Source organism: Trichoderma citrinoviride (assembly GCF_003025115.1).
Source record: "Trichoderma citrinoviride strain TUCIM 6016 unplaced genomic scaffold BBK36scaffold_2, whole genome shotgun sequence".
NCBI lineage: Eukaryota > Fungi > Ascomycota > Sordariomycetes > Hypocreales > Hypocreaceae > Trichoderma > Trichoderma citrinoviride.
The window spans coordinates 1-20,689 of record NW_020194710.1 but is presented as its reverse complement, the minus strand read 5'-3'; the positions used below and the strand labels follow the sequence as shown (position 1 = coordinate 20,689).

The following is a 20,689-nucleotide window of genomic DNA, read 5'->3' as shown; positions in this document are numbered from 1 at the left end:
GAATTGGCCGCCATGACGCCAGTGCCGGCCTGCCGGCCAAGCTAGGAATCACAGCCGCGGTTATGGTTCGCTGTCCCGGTCAGGGATTCAGCGTCTAAAAAGGCGATACGTGGGGAATTGGCGAGTTTCTGCTTTGCCCAATGAGCGAGGCTTGCGATACCAGGGGTAGGTTGAAGTGGTTCGCGGGTATGACCCGAGGTGCTCGCTCTTCGCTGAACCGATGGCAGGCGAAGCACCATGACACGAGTTATTCACTGGCTACATGTATTGTGATGAAGCGAGTAGGTTGTCTTTGTTGTGTAAGGGGACTTGTAACAAAGTTCACGTAGAGGGCTAAAGGAGGAAGATGGACGGAGAAATGAGTGTGTACACAATAAGATAGTCAGAAGTGCAAGGGCTGAAGCAGATCTGGTAACCAACTTCGGGTAGCTGAGTTGATAGAAAGCCGCCTCTCCAAGCCGGTGTCCAGCAACTGCTCCGCGGTCTCCAACTTTTTCTTCTCTCCAGTTTTTCTCATCCCCCACTTCTACAGTACATGCCTCGTAAAAATGACCAGGGGATCAGCAGTCTAGAAGGTGAAGAACGAGAGAAAAAGGACTCCACATCGGCGGCGGCTGTTGTATGTATCCAAGCAAAGATGGCTTGCACGAGCAGGAGAAAAAGCCGCCAAAATGGGTGGCGTTTTATTCCCGTCCGCCCAAGGAGAATTTTCTTTTCCGCCTTGGCCACTCGAGCTAGTAGTACTAATTTCAACTACCGTTCATAGGTACTCAATAGCTACGATAGGATACGACCACAAAGATATTTCCGTGCCAGCATTTCACACGTATGGAGAAGTCAATAATAAAGGTCAAAGCTAAAGAAAAATCTGCTCGCTAGCTAAGCTCGCGTTTGACTCAGGAGCCTCGAACTGACTCCACCACCACCTTGCGTCCCTTCGTCACTCCTCAGAGGGCAAAGCAAAACAGGGGTGGTTGTTGGTCGGACCACTGCTGGTCTAGGCTGCTCAGAAACGGATCTTCCTTCTCCACGTCTCCATATCTCCATCCCTCATTCCCCCCCCAAACCCCCATCCCCCATCCCTTGTTTTTGCCTCCATTTTGTGATGGCCACCGGGGAAAGTTGGGGGAGTAGCGGATGGGGTAAAGCTGAAGAAAAGATCAACAGCGCACACACATTCAGCGGGACGAGCTTAGACTAGCTGGGGGGTCGATACAAGCGCTGCTGCTTGCTTTGGATCCATTATCCCCTTGCTCGCCACGACCATGTGACGTCCGGTTTTTCTCAGTGCGACTCAGTGTCCGTATCCGTCTGTTATATATTGAAAGCCCTGCGCTCTGTGCTACGGTGGTACTCTGGTGTTGCTTGTCCGTCCCAGCATCGTCACTCGGCGGTGTCCATAGTCCAACTCCAGTCCTTGTTCTTCTTCTCTTCAATACCCATCCCCCTTTTTCACAATGACTGACGACATCGCCCGGGCCAATGATCCGGCCCTCGAAGCCGAGAAGCACAACATCGAGAATCTCGAGCATGTCATCTCCAGCGACGTGCCCAAGCCTCATCCCGCCGCCGCCATGGATCCTGCACGACGGGCCGAGGTCGAGAAGAGCCTCAAGCGGAAACTTGATCTGCGCTGCTCGCTTTTCATCCTCATCTACATCATGAACTACCTGGATCGCAACAACATTGGTGCTGCTCGTCTCAAGGGCCTGCAGGCAGATCTCAACCTCGACGACACCCAGTATGCGACGTGTCTCAGCATCCTGTATGTTGGATACATTCTCATGCAGGTCCCGTCCAATATGTTCATCAACCGCATCACCCGCCCCTCACTGTACATCTCTTGCGCCATGGTCGTCTGGGGTCTCATCTCGACCCTGTCCGGCGTCGCCAAGGACTTCAAGGGCCTGGTTGTGATCCGCTTCTTTCTGGGCTTCGTCGAGGCTGCATTTTTGCCTGGAGCTCTGCTCATCCTGTCCAAATGGTACACGCGCCGCGAACTGACCACCCGCAATGCCCTCCTCTTCTGCGGCAACCTCATCTCCAACGCCTTCTCCTCGTTGGTCGCGGCTGGCGTTCTGTCAAATATGCAGGGTGTCTTGGGCCACGCCGCGTGGCGATGGCTGTTCTTCATTGAGGGTGCTGCCACAATGGCCATTGCCCTGTCAGCCGCCTTTATTCTGCCTGATCTGCCGACGAATGCGCGCGGCTTCACTGAGGAGGAGAAGCAGGTTGCTCAGCTGCGTATGCTGGAGGATGTCGGCGAGGCCGATTCGGATTCCAACGAGCAGGGTGTCTTTGATGGCCTCATCATGTGCGGCAAGGATATCAAGGTGTACCTCATGATGCTTACGCTGACGGCGTACGTCGTTGGTCTTTCGTTCAACGCCTTCTTCGTAAGTCCAGCTATTGCATCCAGCGATCTTAACTATGAAAATGAAACTAACAAACATGCCTTATAGCCTACTTTGACTGGAACCCTTGGCTTTGCCTACGTCCCCACACTCCTGATGAGCTCTCCCCCTTGGGTCTTTGCCTGTCTCGTCTCCCTCGCCGTGTCCTGGAACGCCGATCGAACACAAGAAAAGGTGAGCCGTCCAAGCCCTGTCATGCAACACATTAGCATAAAACTGACTCGGTCATTCCTAGTTCTGGCACATCACTGTCCCCATCATCATGGGCATCATCGGTTTCGTCATCTCCATGTCTACGCTCAACGTCGCCGCCCGCTATGTTGCCCTCTTCCTGCAAGCCAGTTCCTACGCTGGATTCATCGTCTTCTACAGCTGGATCAGCTCCTCGTTCCCCCGTCCTCCCGCCAAGCGTGCCGTTGCCATCGCCATGGTCAACGCTTTCAGTCAGCTCGGAAACGTCGCCGGTTCGTACGTCTGGGACCTGTCCGACAACGGCTACCGCAAGAGCTACGGCATCGTCTTGGCCATGTTTGGAGTTACCATTATTGGCAACTTTTTGTTCAAGATGATCCTGAGCAACCTCAACAAGAAGCTTGAGGAGGGCGAGATGGTCTGGGAGGCCAAGCCGGATGTTATGGAGAAGACTGCGCATGCCGAGATGGAGGATATCGACGAGGCTCTGCGGATGAGAAAGGGATTCCGATACCTCGTCTAACTTTTCTTTTTACGATGCTTATGAGACAGCGAAGGCTTCCTCAACAAGAGATATACCACTTTATGATTTATGGACGAACAGAAATGAAAGAAACATTACTTCATTATTAATTACTCCTTAACCATGTAGAACATCTCTAATGAGAATTCATGACTGCTAGAGCTTAACAGTTTTGGCCTTGATATTCTTGCCGCTGACCTGAATCTGGTCACCGATTCCATCCCATCCACCGACCTCGAGCTGAAGTTTCTCATGTGGCCACAGAGTGACGTAGTTGTCAGACCAAGAGACAGGGTTTACATCGTTACCCTTGCTGTCCACCAGCGTCAGGCGGATAAAGACTGCCGGTACTGACGACTTATTCTCCAGCGTGACTGTGCGAGTCTGCAATCCCGGAACTCCAGGCAGATGCTTGCCGGCGCCAGTCGTCACAGAGACCTGGGCAGTAGCCAATGTATTGAGAGGAGTGTAGTCGACAAAGTTCGTGACTGGGGTGTAATACCAAGTCGAATTGTCCCAGTCGAGCTCATCAATTGTCTTGGTGACCCAGTAGACGTTGCGGCTCAGCACACTGCCCTTGTCGTCAGAGAGGACAAGGCGCAAAAAGGCAACGCTGGACAGCTGGTTGATGTCGCTCGAGATGTCGACGGCCTTGAAGCCCGAGTTGGCCTTGGTGCTGATTTGAACCGACTTCTTGGCAATCTGCTTTCCGTTCGTGTCGATGAGCTCAATGGCGACCTTTCGTGAGCCTGTCTGGTAGAGCGAGTGGTTGATGACCCAGATCTCCTTCTTCTGGTAATTGTACGCGACGTGCTCAATGCGGGACCCGACCTTGGTGCCAAAGTAAGAGCCGGCAGGGTGAAGATAGTAGTCAAACTGGTTCCAGTGAAGGCTGGGCCAGGCGTTGTTGACCATCCAGTAGATAGTACCGGTCGCAGGGCGGCTGGCCGTCCACAAAGCGCCGAAGCCCTCGTACTGAGCTCTCGTTGCTTCGTAGTCCATCATCTGGGCTTTCAGCAGGTAGTCATCCAGGGATGTCGGCGCACCGTAGCGTTTCCAGAGGCCTTGGTTGTAGATCTGGCGGTTGTAGAACGATGAAGCGTTGGTGGACATATGGAAGAGATTCTTGTTAGGGTTCGTCCACAGATCATCGAGGTCGCTCTGGTTGAGAAACCTCTTCAAAGAGCTCAGCTCCGGTGTGCCAACACCAGCACCCAGCTCAGAGCCAAACCCAAAGGCAGCTCCCAAGCGGTCTTCGGAAGGTTCAACATCGTACCAGTAGTTGGGCGGCACCCAGTCATAGGGACCGTCCATCTTCATGCCTCCAGGGCCAAGGAGAGCTGGGAAGCCGCGCTTGGCGGCAGAGGTAATTATGGGCGTCTGCCAGCCGGCATTCTTCAGGGCATCGGCATAGAGGATAGTAGCCTCGTCGTTAGGCCAGAAATCGCTTCCAACAAGGAAGGTCAGTACACTGGGATGCGGTTGCATCGTCGCGGCCTCATGAATCATGCTGTAGTTGGCGGTCTCATAGTCGTTTGCATCCCAGACCGGCGGAGGAAAGATGGCGAGTTCGTCGTTGTAGGCCCAAGCCTCCCACTTGTCGCAGCACTCCCAGCCGGGCATCACCATCAGGCCATACTCGTCGCAAATCTCGTACAGCTCGGGCTGCTCCATCTTTCCCTCGAGACGGATCGTGTTCTGGTGCATGTCAAGCATATATTCGACGATTCGGGTGAATCGCTCGCTATCCCATCGAAGGAACATGTCGGCTCCGTAGCCACCGCCGACGACTTGGAAAGGGTGGCCGTTGACGCTATACTGTGTGTCGTTGAACTGATTGACAACAGAGGTGACCTTTCGAACACCAAACTTGGTCTGAGCAGTGTCTGAAACAGCTCCCTCCACAGAAAAAGTTACCTCGGCGTTGTACAAAGGCTGGTCGCCCCATTGCTTGGGCCACCAAATGCTGGGTGTCTTGATTGTTTGCGTAAATTGGATAAGCTTCTTCTCGCCAGGGGCAAGTTTAATCTTCTGCTTGGGAACCTTTTCGTTGCAAGAGTTGCCAGTGATGACGGCTGCCGCCTCAAACTCGACGGCGTGGCTCTCCAGATTCTGGGCTTCGGCGCGGACAGTCACCTTGGCAGAGCTCTTCTCGACAGGAACATCAATGTCAACAAGGACGCTGACTGGGCCCATGGAGACTGAGCCAGTCTCTTTGACAGTGATTTCACGCCAGATTCCGGAACCGTTATCGCTTGGATAGGGGTTCCAGTCGACGTATCCGATGGCAAAGTCGTAGAGGTAGTCTGTTGGATAGACTTGCACAAGCAGGGCATTGTCCTTGGCCGCTAGGCTGGTGATGTCGTATGTGCGGCCAGCATAGGCACCCGATTGGTATTCTTTGTCGGCAATCTGCTTGCCGTTGAAGAAAAGGTCGGCCTTGGATGTAATGCCATTGGTTTGCAGCAAGAAGTGCTTGCCCTTGGCGGGAGACAGCGCAAACTCGTGGCGGTAGACCCAGGGGACGGAAAACTGGCCCCAATTGACGTGATTGAGGTTGTCAGAGTACCAGAGCTCCTCGTCGTTATAGACTCCGGCATTGATGAGGCACCCCATGATGGTGCACCTTGAGGTGCCGGCATGATACCATGACGAAGTGTCGACACCAGGCTTGGACAGCGTCTCAAGGTCCTTGCTGACGTCGGAGGAGGACTTGAGATCCCAGTCTGGAATAACAGCCCGCTGGCCAGCCTTCGAAGTCAACGGAGAGCCATAGCCAGCCGCTGAGGCAATGCCACTGCCCAGAAGAAGGGCGGCTATAGCGTTAGCGAGCATGTCGTCGGGTGGAGTTGCGAACGTCTCGCCTGCTTCTGCCCTTGAGCCGTCTTCCCACGTTCTGCACAGAGCCCAGAGTCTCTTCCATTCGCCACCCGGGTCCTCGGTCCTCTTTATAACGAGCGGTGATATATCCCTTCCTCTTTCCCCACGGGGTTAATTGCATTCCATGACTAACTCACTCGATCAGTGGATTTCTCTTTCTAGGAAAGAGTGGCTGGCTATTACGGAATTATTGTCTCGTATCTCGTACAAGTACATTCATGTAGCACGAATTCTCCTTCATTTTGTCGCATCCTACATGGATGTTCGATTCCACCAGCTACAGAGATAATGGGCGTAATACAACGTTACCTCACTAAATCGGAAAAGTGCATATACCAGGCCGCAGCTGCGAATTGAGCGGGAGATGGCGCCCAAATTCGAGCTTGAGAGATTCTGGCAGCTTGTTCCTTGTTCCTGGCAAGCGGGGAAGCAGGTCGGCCAAGAGCAGGGGGCTCATCTTCGACAGCCTGTCCGCCTCATGTTGATTCTTAACGGTAAGCATATCAGCTGGTACATGGGCTCACTCTGCCCATTGACAGCCATTGACTTATGCTTCTCCTAGTTGTGTACTTCATTACGAACAGCTTCGTTCATGCGTGACGCTATAGTGAGGCATCATGACGATCCGTTGCCCAGACTGCCAAGTTACGATGCCGTCTCCCTCGCGGATCCAGCTTGTCTATCTTCACCACTCCGCAGTGGATCCCTGGAGTTGACTGATAGAAAGAACTGCGGAGTAATTGATTGAAATGCTGGTCAATTTTCCACCACTTGATAAGCTTAGTTTCGGCAAACTGAGCGGCGACCAGGGGTTGGGGTCGCAACACTCAAGTTCAGGATACGATACGAGGCTGCAGAAGTCTGGGGTCAAGGTGAAGTAGCAGCAGTAACAGTAAGGTAACTGTGTGATTGTTCTCTGGTGAAGATACAGCAGTTTAATTCGAAAGTACGCAGTCATAGCATCTCTACTTTACCGAAGCTAATTGTCATGAAAAAGCAGCAAAAGTCGCGGCAAATCCATCTGCACGACCACCTTTTAGTCATCTGTACGACGAACTCAAAGCTCAACCCCCACCCATGCCATCTAAACCTCCTCACGGCCTCTTCACTGTCTCTCTTTCTCAAGCGAGACCCGATGCCACGGCCACACCGGGTCGGCTCCAGTGCCGTGAATATCCTTATCGCAATGTCATGTTCAATGTTGCATTGCCATATCTACCCTGCATCTTCGCACCAGGACCCGTTTCCCGTTAACTGGACGAAATACTCTACCCGCCTATCCACCCCATCTTGAGGCATCTTTGACGCACGAATCACCCCAATAAACATGGAAACTAAGCCATTAGAAGCCCCACGTATCCGCAAGAAGAGGATTCCGGTAAGTATATGCCATGTGCCTTGTTAGCATCCCAAGGGCAGCTGTCACGTCACGTTGATCTCGGTAGCTCGGCATCCTCCGTTGCTGACAATCTCGGTCGACAGAAATCCTGCAACACATGTCGCCACTCTAAGGTAGGAGGTTGGACTTGAGACCTAGAGTAGTTTGTGATTTCAAAACAATAGCTGACAGCTAGTCCTAGGCCAAATGCGATGGCAAGAGGCCGTGCTCACGGTAAGTCTGATATGCGGGTTGCATCAGCTGTGCCTCGATCCCAGATTAACGGTTACATCCAGATGCTGCGGCCTGAAGAAGATCTGCACCTTTATCGATCCGCCCAAGCAAGCTCATGAGCTGTAGGTTTAATTCGTTACCAAAAACAGTTTGCCGATCTCAGTCGCAACTGACTATGCTCGTCTCAAACATGTAGTCGGATAGAGGAGCTTCAGCAGCAGGTTGCGGCGCTCAAAGATAGGCTTCAAGCAGATGCATTGGCACAAAGTATCCCTCAAGCAGAGGCCGGCCACTCGCATTCCGGCCAGTTAGGCGTTAACAATACTCCTCTCCCACCGGCACAACTTATCTCAACTCCAGCCGCGCACGTCAGCCCCGACGGTATCGCCTCAGCATGCTTCATACGTCCATCACACACACAATCGTCCACATCTGCGGTCCTTGCCAGAAAACACAGCAAGTCCAACTTTGAATTTGGACCCGTGACATTGCCTGATTGCCTAGATGCTGGCCTGCTAAGTCTTGAGCAAGCCCATCGATACTTCTCCGTCTTCTTTCAAGGGTGTGACCATTACGTCCCGGTGTTTGATCCTCGTTATGACTCATTCCAGAGCATTCGCTCGAGAAGCAGTCTCCTATTTGGCGCCATATGTGCAGTTGGCTGCCGCGTCGTGGCCGGGACCGACGCCCAGCAATGGCATATGCTCGATTTCCATGTCAAGAGAATGCTGAATTGCGCGCTGGCTAGTCCGTCTACGGGATCACTCGAGACTATTCAGGCACTTATAGTCCGCTCGTGCTACGCATCAGAGAGATCTCTCCTTGTCGCAGCCGCAACACGCATGGCTATCGATTTAAACTTTGCCAGTTCTTACGACGAGATGGTCAATCGGTCTGTGGCTCCGACTGCACGAGTAGTACCTCCAGCAAACGTTGATCCAGATACAATCATCCTGATGCGAAGAGTGAGGACGTGGCTTCATCTCTTTGTTCTCGGGCACATATTGCATGTCGATGCTGCTGACCTACCTACCTTTAAATTTGTGGGAGATTCCCGGAGATGCCGTATCATATTGAAGAATCCGGCTGCAACTGAACTCGATCTGTTCCTGTTCTCTCAAGTCGAGCTCAATGTGGTTCGTGGCAGGATATACGACTCGCTGTCTGGCCATATGGGAATCAGCGATGAAGACACAATGATGGACGTAGTTCGCGAGGCGAGAATTGACATTGGTCTATGGTTCGACGATTGGGAGCACATCTTCGAGAAACACAGCGCTCAAGCTCCATGGCTGAGCGTTAACCTGCGCGTGCAAAGGTGCTGGGCAGAAAACATGGCTTTGTGTCGAGTCGTGCGGGCGACTGGTGTCGAGAATGTGGATTTGATGTCGCCCGCTCAAAGGTCAGTTGTCGCCATGGCGAAAGATGCCTTGGAGGAGCATCTGGATATCATGATCGAAGAGCCGAGGCTGTATATACGCAACCTGCGCTTCGCAATGGACTTTGTCTGGGCAAAATGCGCATTTTGCTATGTACTGCTGCTCAAACTCTCTATTCTGTTGCCGGAGAGCAAGGGGCGCACCAGCAGAGAGCTTGTGGAACATGGTAATATCCTCCTGGCTGAGCTGAGTGAAGCCAGCGGAGGGAACAATAACGGGAGCCGGAGCAACACTGGAAAACAGTATCTTCAGTTGCTACAAGCTGGAATCGAGAAGTTTAGCAGTGTCACCCACGAAGCCAACGAAGTAGTTTCGAGCACAACAAATGGCGGCAGTTTTGCATCTGTTCGGCGGACACCTGGTTTCTGGATACAGAGTCGAATGGAGCTGGACTCTTTTGTTCCGGAACAATTCGCCTTCGAATGGGATTTCCCTGGACTGACGCTGTTCTCCTCATCGGCGACTGGGGCTGCGTGGCTTGATGATATCATTGCAGAGGCACTCAACGGGGGTGAAGATTCATTTATTTGGCTACCAGCGGCCAATGGCAGTTGACAGATTCACTCACACAAAATAACCACAGTCGAAACTTGCCTTGGTATGAGTAGCTGAGCACACTGAAGCACAACTTAACCGCCGTGATCCAACCTCGCCGATGTCACTACCGGCGCGCATGTGGGATGGGATGACTTCATCTATACACACCGAGGGACGGCGAGCATCATCGTCTCGATATTACAAAGCAAGACTTTCCGTAAGCGTCTACGTTACCCAATTATTAAATTTCTTGTAATGCATGTCTGTAACCAGTAAGCGGAATCAACGCTCAACAGAGCAGCTGCAGTCGTACTTGCGTCTCAACTCGAGTTGTTTCCGTGGTGGGGCCAATACTCGAATCATCAGCTTCTGTGTCAACTAGATTCCACCAGATGACACGATTTATTGCACTTATAAATACTTGTCCCAGATTTCCACTGTTGTAAACTTCATCAGAAGTGTAATCCTCCAAGGACGAATCCCTCAGAGGTTCTCGTAGAGATCGTCACATTGATCAAGATAACTTATCGAGCCCGACAATACCCGCCCACTCGGTAATACGACAAGCTTCCGAAGCGCTGTACACCCGATCAGGTCCCTTCTGTAGCGACAAGCACGCCATCCAACTCCTCACAGCGTCACAGCTTGCGTCAAGTTCAACCTCATCAAACTATTTTCATCCATCCACACTCGAATTTTATACAGTAAAGCAACAATGGCAAACCCGTTGAAATACACATATCCTTCACCTCTCGCTGGCTTTGAAGATGCCCCGCCATTGTCAGATGAGAAGAATGAGGATGGGAAGAGCTTTGTCAATCCGAAGCGCGAGCAGTTGAGCGAGGCTTATAGCCGCTTCACTGATCCTCTTGACAACGGACGAAGAGGCGGCTTGTGAGTAGTACCGGTCATTTTTACTCTTGAATGCTTTCCAGTATGCTTGTTTCGTCTGACGCTAACTCGACATACCAATCAGCGATATCCACATATATTATTTCCAGAGCAACAAAGAGCAAGCCCAATACGCACGCGAGCTTTGGGAACGCATCCGGCGAGAGTGTAAGTACATACTCCTTATAAGATGTCTTGTTGAGTACCCTATCACTGAGGTGTACTAACTGGAAATCTCGATGCAAAGTCCCGGAGCTGAGAATTTACACCTTCTGGGATCGACCAATCGGCCCCCATCCCGTCGCCATGTTTGAAGTCAACGTCTTCACTCCCGCGCAGTTCGGAGCATTTGTGGCTTGGCTTGCAGTCTGGCGAGGGCCCCTGTCTGCTTTGATTCACCCCAATACGATCCCCGAGGACGGAGTCTCGTCTGCTGAGTCTGGATATCGCGACCACTCTCAACGGGCCATTTGGATGGGAGAAAGGTTGCCCCTGGACTATAGTATCTTTGCTCGATCTTCTTAAACTATGACGGGTGTTGTGTTTGATGCGAGGATCCAGTTGCGTTGTGTCCCATACCACTCATTGAATCAACAGCCAACATCACTCATTTACTCCAGATAATTTCACATCTGATCATGTCTCGACTAAGTTATTTACAGCTTGCTATCAGTCCACCTCGGGCTTCTTTTCTCCACAAACGCCTTCAAACCCTCCTTGATGTTATCTCCAGCCAATAGCTTATGATGCCACAGGCTATTACTGATGCGAGTCCCGTCATCAGCGCCGACACCTTCCCAGCCCCAATTGATGCCTTGCTTGGTGACAATAACAGAATCGGGACTGTTCTCGGCAATAACTTTCGCCCACTTTAAGGCTTCATCCACCACATCTCGTCCTTCGGGGCAAATCACATTAACAAGTGCCCATTCCTTGGCCTCCCGGGCCGGAAGGACGCGGCCCGTCAACATCAGTTCCATCGCGCGCTGCTTTCCTATTGTGCGGACCAGACGAGGCATTGCTCCCGCAAAGGGGGCCACACCGCGCTTCACCTCCGGGAAGCAGAACTTTGCCGTAGCACTAGCAATAACGAGGTCGCAGTTGACCACCGCCTCGAAGCCTCCTCCGTATGCTATCCCGTTGACTGCAGCTATGACGGGCTTTTTTCCAGTTCGACGTGAGAGACCAGCGAACCCCGAGGACGGCATTTCTCCAAAGCTGCCGGACCCGATCTCGTCATTCCACGCTTCAGCGTGATCATTGTCAGCAGTAGTGACGTTAAGTCGGCGCAATATCCCGACTTACCCTTCAGATCAGCACCAGCTGAGAAAGTACGGCCTTCTCCCGTTACGATACTGACCCATAGCGAGGGCTCCTCGTCGAACCATTCGAAGAGCGAGGCGAGTTCCCAGCTACCTGAAATGGCAATGGCGTTGAGGGCCTTGGGACGTGAAATTGTTACGAGAAGTACCCGAGGAGCCGGGAAAGATATTTTGGCAATGTTTATCTCTGGAGGAGAGCGTGTAAACGTCGGTGATAGGGACATGTTGGGATCGATGCAATGGCTTTTTCAGAGTCCTTTGAGGGTCGATATTGACCTCTATAGAATACGGCCCTGTTCTCAGGGGAGCTGGTATAGAATGAAGCATTTGATACTTATGAGCCGCGAATGCAGGCGGTGATCGGTAAAGTCGACGACTATCTCTTTGTACATGCATCCGTTATACCAAGGCAAGCGGTTGTACCAAGTTGCAGAAGCATATGCGCATACATGCGAACATAATAAGCAGCCAAGTCATACAGTCTAGTCTCTAATCAGTGTGCCTATCAGATAATTATGTATGCTGATATTTTGAAGATTCTCTCTTCTCTTATTATAGCCGCTTGCCTTGGCAACAGTTCAGTAATAGGAAAAGGCAGCCGACAACCTAGGTTGACTCGGCACTGAGATACCCCAGTTAGTTAGCGGGGAGAACGAAACACAGCAAACCCCGCACTTCCCCATGTTCTTCCATGGGCGCTATCAAGGTTAGACGAGATGCTGAGGGGGTTTCAATCTGCTGGACAAAGTTCAATTCTTGTGTGAGTGGATGCATTAGACGAAGTATCATCTTACAGCAGATCAGATACGGGAGATAATGGAAACCGAACAATCGAAGCTGACGAAGACTCCAACCTAGCGGAGCTTTCCTCTGAGGCCTAGAAACCGCAGTGATCACGTTGTATCCGCTGCTTTTCGGGTGTACTCTAAAAAAAGAATCGGCAACACACGTAATCTCCCACTAACACAAGCAGCCATTTGCCTCTGCAAATACTCTTCATACCTATTAGAATACAAGTGTAAAAAGAAAACAACATATAACAGCTGGTGTTCGCTAGTAGTTACCTACCTAACTACTAATCTACCTCTTATTAGCTTAACTTTAAAAGAGCAGATAAGGAACCTCCCCTAGTTATTAAACTAGCCTAAAGATCTACTAAACTAGCCCTTTATTATTTAATAAAAATAAAGTAAAGGCTATCTAAGGCTAACTCTATTTCCTTATAAGGCCTTATTTACCTTACCTTCTCTTTAGCCTTTAATATATACTCCCCCCCCCCTCCTTTTAGCTATACCTTTTATATAATTATTAACCTTTTCTTTAATATATCCCTTTTAAAAGGAATAAGTGCTATATATTTTATTTAATTCTAGTACTTTTAATAACTTATATGCTTTTTATAGCCTTATTCTTTATAAGCTATATAAATCTTTTATATATTTATAATTATAACTTATCTTTTTTTTTTATATTTATTTTTATATTTACTATTATAAATTCTTATTTTAATTATTATTATAGCTACTACTATCTTTTTAACTTTTTTAAATAACTATTCTAGTCTTTTTATAAAACCTTATTCTTTTAAATAACCTTACTAATAGGCTTTTAATAAAAAGGCTACTTTAGCTACTTTTATATAATATTAAGTAAGCTTATTTAATAAAGCTTTATATATAAACTAATATATATAATAATATTATAATAAAATCTAAAAGAATTAATAATAATATAGCACTCCTTCCTTTTATTAAAGCTTTAGTTACTCTTAAATAAGTGCTAATTATTAATATAATTATTTAAATTTACTTTAAGTATAGGTCTAGACCTTAATAGTCTTTAAATTAACCTTTATAATAAGAAAAGAGAAAAGTAAGTTTAAGCTTAATTAATATTCTAAATATTTTTAAGAATATATATTAATAGCTTAGTTATAAAATGCCTATACCTAAGCCTAGAGAAGTATATAAAAGTATAAACTATTTAAAATGCTTTTATAATTAAAGATATATAAACTCTTTTTATTAATAAAGCTAATAATAAAGTATTAAAAGTAAAGTAAAGTAAAAATCTAGCTAATATATTTATTTAATACTTTTTTTTTTTTTAATAATATTAATAGTAATTATAATCTAGCTTATAAAATAGCTTAAGTTAGTATTTTTTTTACTTTTTTTTAAAGTCTTTTAAAGTATTTTATAAAGTATTAATAAGTTATATTATACTTAATAAATTCTATATTTAGCTTATAAACTTAGTCTTTTTTTTAAGTAAAGTTTTAAGAAATTTAAAATAATAATAAAAGATATAATTATTTACTTTAATATAATTTAAATAAAGGCAAGATATATATCTTATAAGCTTAATATATATTTTATATTTTATTATATTACTTTTTTAAGTAGTATTAATAGCTAAAGGCTAAATAGCTTTATAAATATCTTTTATAAAAATATTAAGCTTACTTAAGTAAAAGACTTAAAAGTTTTATTTAAGACTTAGCTAATTATATTTATTACTATTTACTATATTAAGTAAAAGTAGAATTATATTTAAAAAGATTAGCGCTTTATATACTATAACTTAAACTACTTTTTTTTACTTAGGCTTTAATTTAGCTAATATCTTTTTATAAAAAAATAAACTATACTTTTTTATAATACTTATATTATATAAACTGCTTTATTTTATTACTCTTTTTATAGCTAAGGCTATTATTAATAATACTTTTAAAGCTAGATACTATTTATATAAATAAGTCTTATAGCCTAGGCCTTTTAAAAGTAGTATAAAATATATATAGCTTAATTAAAATAATAAGATTATTAAAGAGAAAAAAGTAATTATTTTAATATTTTATAAAAAATTCCTAAATATTTAAAACTATATATATTTTATTATAAGGTTTTAAAAAAGAAAACAGCCTTATATATTAAAAGTAAGTGCTAAAGGCTAGCTTAATAATAAGTTAATATATTTATAGTAATTTATTTATTTTTTTCCTTTATTAATACTTTTTTATTCTTTATAAAAAGCCTAACTTTAGCTATTTAAAACTATATCCTTTTAAACTTAATAAATATTTTTAAAAAATTCTATTAGCTAGTTTAAGTATAAAAAAAGCTATTAGAAATTACTTTTAATAAGTATAGTTAATAATATAATACCTTATAAACTATTATATTTAAGGCTTTTTTATAATAAAACCTTAATGCCTCTTTTTATATTACTAAGTAAGAGAAGAATAGGTTTAAAAAATAAAAAAATATAATAGCTTTAAGATAAAAGTTAACTACTATATATAGTAAATATAGGCTAAAATTTAAAAAAGAAAAGAAGATTTAAAAATAGCTTTAATATATATATAACTACTTAAAAAAACTTTTACTAATTAAAAAATATTAAACTTATTTTATAAAAGTTAATTAATTATAAGTATAAAGGAAATTAATAATATATTTATATAACTCTTTTATTATTAACTTATAATAAGTCTTTTTTTAAAATAGTAATAATAATATTAAAAACCTTTTTTTACTATTTATAAATAAATAGCCTTTTATAATACTTTTAAATAAGATTATAATATACTTAAAAGGATATATATAAAAAAGTAATAAAAATATTAATACTATAATTAAACTTTTATAACCTAAAATATTTAAGTAGCTATAATACTTTTTTAGCTATAGTATATTTATTAATAAGTCTTTACTTATTAAATATATTAAAAGTATTTATAACTTTAAGGCCTTTTTCTTTTACTTAAAGTATAAATATTATAAATTAAGTAAGTTTAAGATTAAGGCTAATTTATATATATAAAGTAATTATATTAAGTAAACTTATAATAAGATATATATATTAAATATTTAATTTAAGATAAAATAATTAATATATTACTTATTATATAAGAATTTCTTTCTAATAAAAGGATTTATATAGTATATTAATAAGAAATATTTTAGTAAATTCTCTTATTCTTTTTAATATTTAAAATGCTTTTAGTAAGTATAAATAAAAAAGTATTTAATTAAAGGTTAAGAATGCTAAATAAAGTATTTAAAAAATATATATAATAATAAAAAAGTACTTAAAGTAATACTTTATAATAATAAAAGTCTATATATAATTATAAAAATAAAAAAGAAGCGCTTAAATAAATTTAAGTAGTAGAAAATTATAAAAAAAAAGAAAAGGCTAATAAATAAGCTAAAAGAGAGATATTTAGTAAATATTTTTATAAAAGAAAAGCAGTGCCTTTTTTATAATTAATTAATAAAAGGCATTAACTACTTTAAAAATTAAGACTAGAAATTAAAAAAATCCTTTAATCTTTATATTAAAAAAGAGTTTTAAGTTAAAGGCTAAGATTAGTTATATTTTATAATATAAAAAGCATAGCTAGTTATATTTATTATACTTTTTTAATTAATTATTTAGCTTAGAATTATTATTTTATTTTTTATATATTATATACTTTACTATAACTCCTTTATAAGGTTTTCTTATCTTTTTATTTAACTAATTTAAGTGCTAGGTTTATTCTTTAATATATAATAAAACCTTAGTAAATAATAATAATAATTTAAGTATTTAACTTATAAAAATAAGTATATTTAATTAATATAATTATAGTTAAAGGCATTTAATATTTTAATTAACTAAGTTATAATAATAAAAACTACTAAAATATAAAAGAGTTAATAAAAGGCACTATAAATATTAAATTTACCTAGCTATTAATATTTAGAAAACTTAATTTATAATTATAATACTTAAAATTAATTTCTTTTAATTTATAAAGTTTATAAACTTATAGTATAAACTAATACTTTAAGTAAAAAAAATCCTTTTTTAACTAAATAATAAAGTATCTTTAATTATTTTATTATTTATAAAAAGCTAAAGATTATAATATTATATATTAAAGGTATAAAGCTAAATAAGCTTATTTTTATAAATATAAGTGTTTAAAAAGTATAGTACTTTTAGCTATAAAACTATAAGTTTAATATTATAAAAATAGTAAGTAATTTAAGGATTATAATTTACTAGTTAAACTAAGTATTAAATATAAATTAAATAAAGCTTTAAAGTATAAGTATTTACTTATTATAAACTAGTAAATTTTATATTATAAAGGTTTATATTAAAAGATTATATAAATCCTTAATATAAAGTTACTTAATATTAAAATAACTATACTTATTAAGTTAAATTATAAAAATAATTATTTAACCTTAAAAGAGTAGTTTATTAAAGTATAGTATATTATTAAGAGCCTTAAGTAAATAATAGCAGTTAAAAAAAAGAAAGTAAAAATAAAAAAATTAATACTAGTAACTTTAAAGTACTTATTAATAAAATATTTTAAGATATATTATTTATTAAGTAGAAAAGCAACTGCTAGTATAAAGTAAGAAATTATATTAATCCACCTATTATAAATATATAACTAGCTATAAAATAAGACCTTAGCTAAGCTTAAGATTAGTTAATAGCTATAAAAAATAAACTTATTATCTTAATACTATTTTAGTAGCTTTTTAAATATAAAAAGAATTTTATATATTACCTTAATAACTTTAAATATACTATTTATAAGCTATAGGCTAAGTGATTTATTCCCTTGCTTTTTAAGCACTATTAGTAATAAGGGGGATATAAGTTAAAGATAGGTAGTAAATACTATTAGAACTTAAAGGAGGGAGAGAAGAATATAATAATAAAAAAAAAAAAGATTTATAATTAATATCTTAAAATAGTATTTTATATACTTAATTTTTAAATTAAATAAATATAAGTTAATAAAAGTCTTATTTTAACTATATTAGTTAATTTAAATAATACTTACTAAGGCTAAGTAATATAAGTTTTTATAATACTATAATAATTTTAATTTTATATATTTATATTAAATAAGTAATATTAAATTCTTATAATAATATTATTATTATTTAGTTTAAATAGTTATTACTTTATTTTAAAATTTAAAATTAATTAAGTGTTATAAACTTAAATTAATATAAATATTTATAAATACTTATATTTAGCTTATAATAATATACTACCTTAATAACTCTTAAATAAAGTATATACTTTAAGACCTTAGTATTTATAAACTAAGTATATTATTACTAAATATACTAGCTTTTTAAGACTATAAACTTTTAGGCTATAGGCTTATTAAAGAGCTAGCTTTTTTATTACCTTTCTTCTATATATATAAGTTTTTTTTTTTTTTTTTTTAAAAAAAAAAAAAAAATTTTAATTTTAATTTATATACCTTATATTTAAAAGACTTTTTATAAGAGGAAAAGGCATAGACCTAGCTATATTATACTATTAATAATAATTAAACCTAAAGCTTTAGTAACTTTTTAAAACACTTATACTACTTAACTAAATAGACTTTTATTTAGTTTTACTATACCTTAATAATACTCCTGCTTATAATAATACTCTTAATATAATTTTTATATAATAAATCTTATATAGCTATTATTAATAAGCTAGTGCTATTATAATTAACTTAAGGCTATATTATTCTTTTTTTTTACTTATACTAAAAGTAAGTTAGTACTTTAAAATATAAAAAAGAGTATATAAAAATATAAGAAAATAAACTATATTATTAATAAAGGCCTTGCCTTTATCTTAAGGTTAGCTTTATTAAAAGGTATAATAAGAATAATAATAGTAATTAAGGTAAAAATAATAAAAAAAAGAAAAAAAAAAAAAAGAATAATAATAATAGCTTTATTTATTAAGCTAATTCTAGTCTTTAATATATAAATACGCTTAATATTTAATATTATAATAATATGCCTTTATTAAATATATATATTATACTACTATATATATTATAAAAAAGCTTATAAATAATAGTATAAACTTAAAGCTATATATTAAAAGCATTTAATATTAAGCATTCTTTTATTTAGTTAAAGTAATAGTATTATAATAACTTCTCTCTCTTTATATATATATAAGTATTTATAGCTTCCTTAAGGATTAATATTATTAATATTATTAGTATTATTAAATATTAATATAGCTAAAGATATAAAAATAAAAGATTTTACTATTTAATATAATAGCTATATAATCTTACTTTATTAAATTTACTAAATCTTATATAGCTAAAGGCTATATATAAAATCTTTATTAGCCTTTCTTTTTTTAAAACCTTAAGTATAAGCTAAAGCTAAGACCTTTTAATAAATAGTATACTTTTATTCTTTATCTCTTATTTTTAACTTTTTTTAGCTGCTTATAAATAATTATAAGTATAAACTTTTCTTATTTTATAATAAAAAGCCTATATTTTAAAATTCCTTTCTCTTTTTTAACTGCTTTTATAAAATTAAGTTTTATAATACTTTTAGTAAAACTACTTATAAAACTTTATTCTTAGTCTTTTTTTATACTTATTAAGAAAAATATTAATATATTAATCTTTTATAAAAGTAAGGAAAAGCTTATATTTTAAGAGGTTATTTTTTTTATTTTCTTTAAAATAATAATACTATTAGTATTTTTTTAAAAGAGAGTTAAAATTAAAAAGAAATTAAACTTACTAGCTAGTAGTATTTAAAATCTCTTTCTCTTTAACTATATTACTATTTATCTTATTTATCTTACTATTTATAATTCCCTTCTCTTTAATAACTTAAAATTAAGCTAATAAAACACTTATTCTTTTATAATTTATAATTTATAAAGCATCTCTTTTAAGTAATTTATATTAACTTTTAGTTATATAATTAGCTAAAGAAATATTTACTTACTTACTTTTCTTATTAATAGTAAAAGAATAAGCTTAGCTTTTTTTATAAAAAGCTAAATATATATATTACTAAGTATCTCTTACTTTTTCCTTATTCTTCTAGCTAGAATATATTATATTAGCTCTTTAATATACTATTATTATATAGTATATATAACTAAAAAGTATAGTAGAAAAAAGTATAATAAAAGTATAATAAAAAAAAGTATAGTAAAAAGAAGTATAATAAAAAAAAGTAAGGCAGAGAAAACTATAGTAAAAAAGTATAATAAGCAGTTATATAAAAAGAGATATATAGTAAAAAAAAGTATATACTAAATAAAAGTAAGTAAGTAAAAGAAAAAAGTTAAGAATTTCTTAAATAAAGAGTATATATCTTATATAAATAAAGTAAGATACCTTATTAAGAAGTAATTATAATATATACCTTCTTTTTTATACTGCCTCTCTCTTTTTACTCTTTTTATCTTTTTATTATCTCTCTCCTTAACTAGCTGCAGCTAGTAATATAATAAAAAATATAAAACTTCTTAATAAAAAAACAGCTATTATAAAAAGCTAATTTATTATAAGCAGTGCTATTATTATAAAATAAACCTTTAAGAAAGTTAGCTATATTATTAAATAAGCCTTTAGCCTTTTAAAAGGCTATAGTTAATATTATAATAAAAAGTCTAGCTATTATAAAAAGCGCTATTATTATTATATAAACTTAAAACTTCTTAAAAAGCTAGATATATTATTAATTAAAAAGGAGATAAAAGAAATAAATAAGTTATATAATTAAATAAACCTTAAGCTTTTTAAAAGGCTATAGCTAATATTATAATAAGAAGTATTATTATTATTATAAGGATTTTAAAACTTTTTATAAAGTTATTATTACTATTAGTCTTATAAAGAATAAGTTATATAATTAAAAAGACCTTAAGTTTTTTAAAAGGCTATAGCTAATATTATAATAAGAAGTGCTATTATTATTATATAAATCTTAAGACTTCTTAAAAAGTTAAATAAGTTATTTATTAAAAAAGAGAATAAAAAAGAGAATAAGTTATATAATTAAAAAAAACCTTAAGTTTTTTAA

General features: G+C 38.2%; 5 protein-coding genes across 5 annotated transcripts; 3 read left to right on the top strand and 2 right to left on the bottom strand.

Moving 5' to 3' along the window:
- Nucleotides 1-1,574: 1,574 nt before the first annotated feature.
- Nucleotides 1,575-3,129, top strand: BBK36DRAFT_1165522 (MFS general substrate transporter; the record flags this gene model as incomplete). The annotated part of the gene is made up of 3 exons (XM_024894789.1): nucleotides 1,575-2,396; nucleotides 2,463-2,588; nucleotides 2,650-3,129. The coding sequence occupies 3 exons, from the start codon at nucleotides 1,575-1,577 to the stop codon at nucleotides 3,127-3,129; spliced, it is 1,428 nt and encodes a 475-aa protein (XP_024752556.1).
- A 156-nt stretch (nucleotides 3,130-3,285) lies between these two features.
- Nucleotides 3,286-5,964, bottom strand: BBK36DRAFT_16648 (glycoside hydrolase family 2 protein; the record flags this gene model as incomplete). Its single annotated transcript, XM_024897781.1, has 1 exon — nucleotides 3,286-5,964. The coding sequence occupies one exon, from the start codon at nucleotides 5,962-5,964 to the stop codon at nucleotides 3,286-3,288; it is 2,679 nt and encodes an 892-aa protein (XP_024752555.1).
- Nucleotides 5,965-7,336: 1,372 nt separating this feature from the next.
- On the top strand, nucleotides 7,337-9,615 carry BBK36DRAFT_1110437 (hypothetical protein; the record flags this gene model as incomplete). The annotated part of the gene is made up of 4 exons (XM_024889588.1): nucleotides 7,337-7,387; nucleotides 7,590-7,621; nucleotides 7,684-7,743; nucleotides 7,818-9,615. 4 exons carry the CDS (start codon nucleotides 7,337-7,339, stop codon nucleotides 9,613-9,615), a joined length of 1,941 nt encoding a protein of 646 aa, XP_024752554.1.
- A 697-nt stretch (nucleotides 9,616-10,312) lies between these two features.
- BBK36DRAFT_1111240 (hypothetical protein) lies at nucleotides 10,313-11,013 on the top strand (the record flags this gene model as incomplete). Its single annotated transcript, XM_024889686.1, has 3 exons — nucleotides 10,313-10,491; nucleotides 10,574-10,656; nucleotides 10,736-11,013. The coding sequence occupies 3 exons, from the start codon at nucleotides 10,313-10,315 to the stop codon at nucleotides 11,011-11,013; spliced, it is 540 nt and encodes a 179-aa protein (XP_024752553.1).
- A 131-nt stretch (nucleotides 11,014-11,144) lies between these two features.
- Nucleotides 11,145-12,034, bottom strand: BBK36DRAFT_1110055 (ClpP/crotonase; the record flags this gene model as incomplete). Its single annotated transcript, XM_024889538.1, has 2 exons — nucleotides 11,145-11,734; nucleotides 11,794-12,034. The coding sequence occupies 2 exons, from the start codon at nucleotides 12,032-12,034 to the stop codon at nucleotides 11,145-11,147; spliced, it is 831 nt and encodes a 276-aa protein (XP_024752552.1).
- Nucleotides 12,035-20,689: the final 8,655 nt, after the last annotated feature.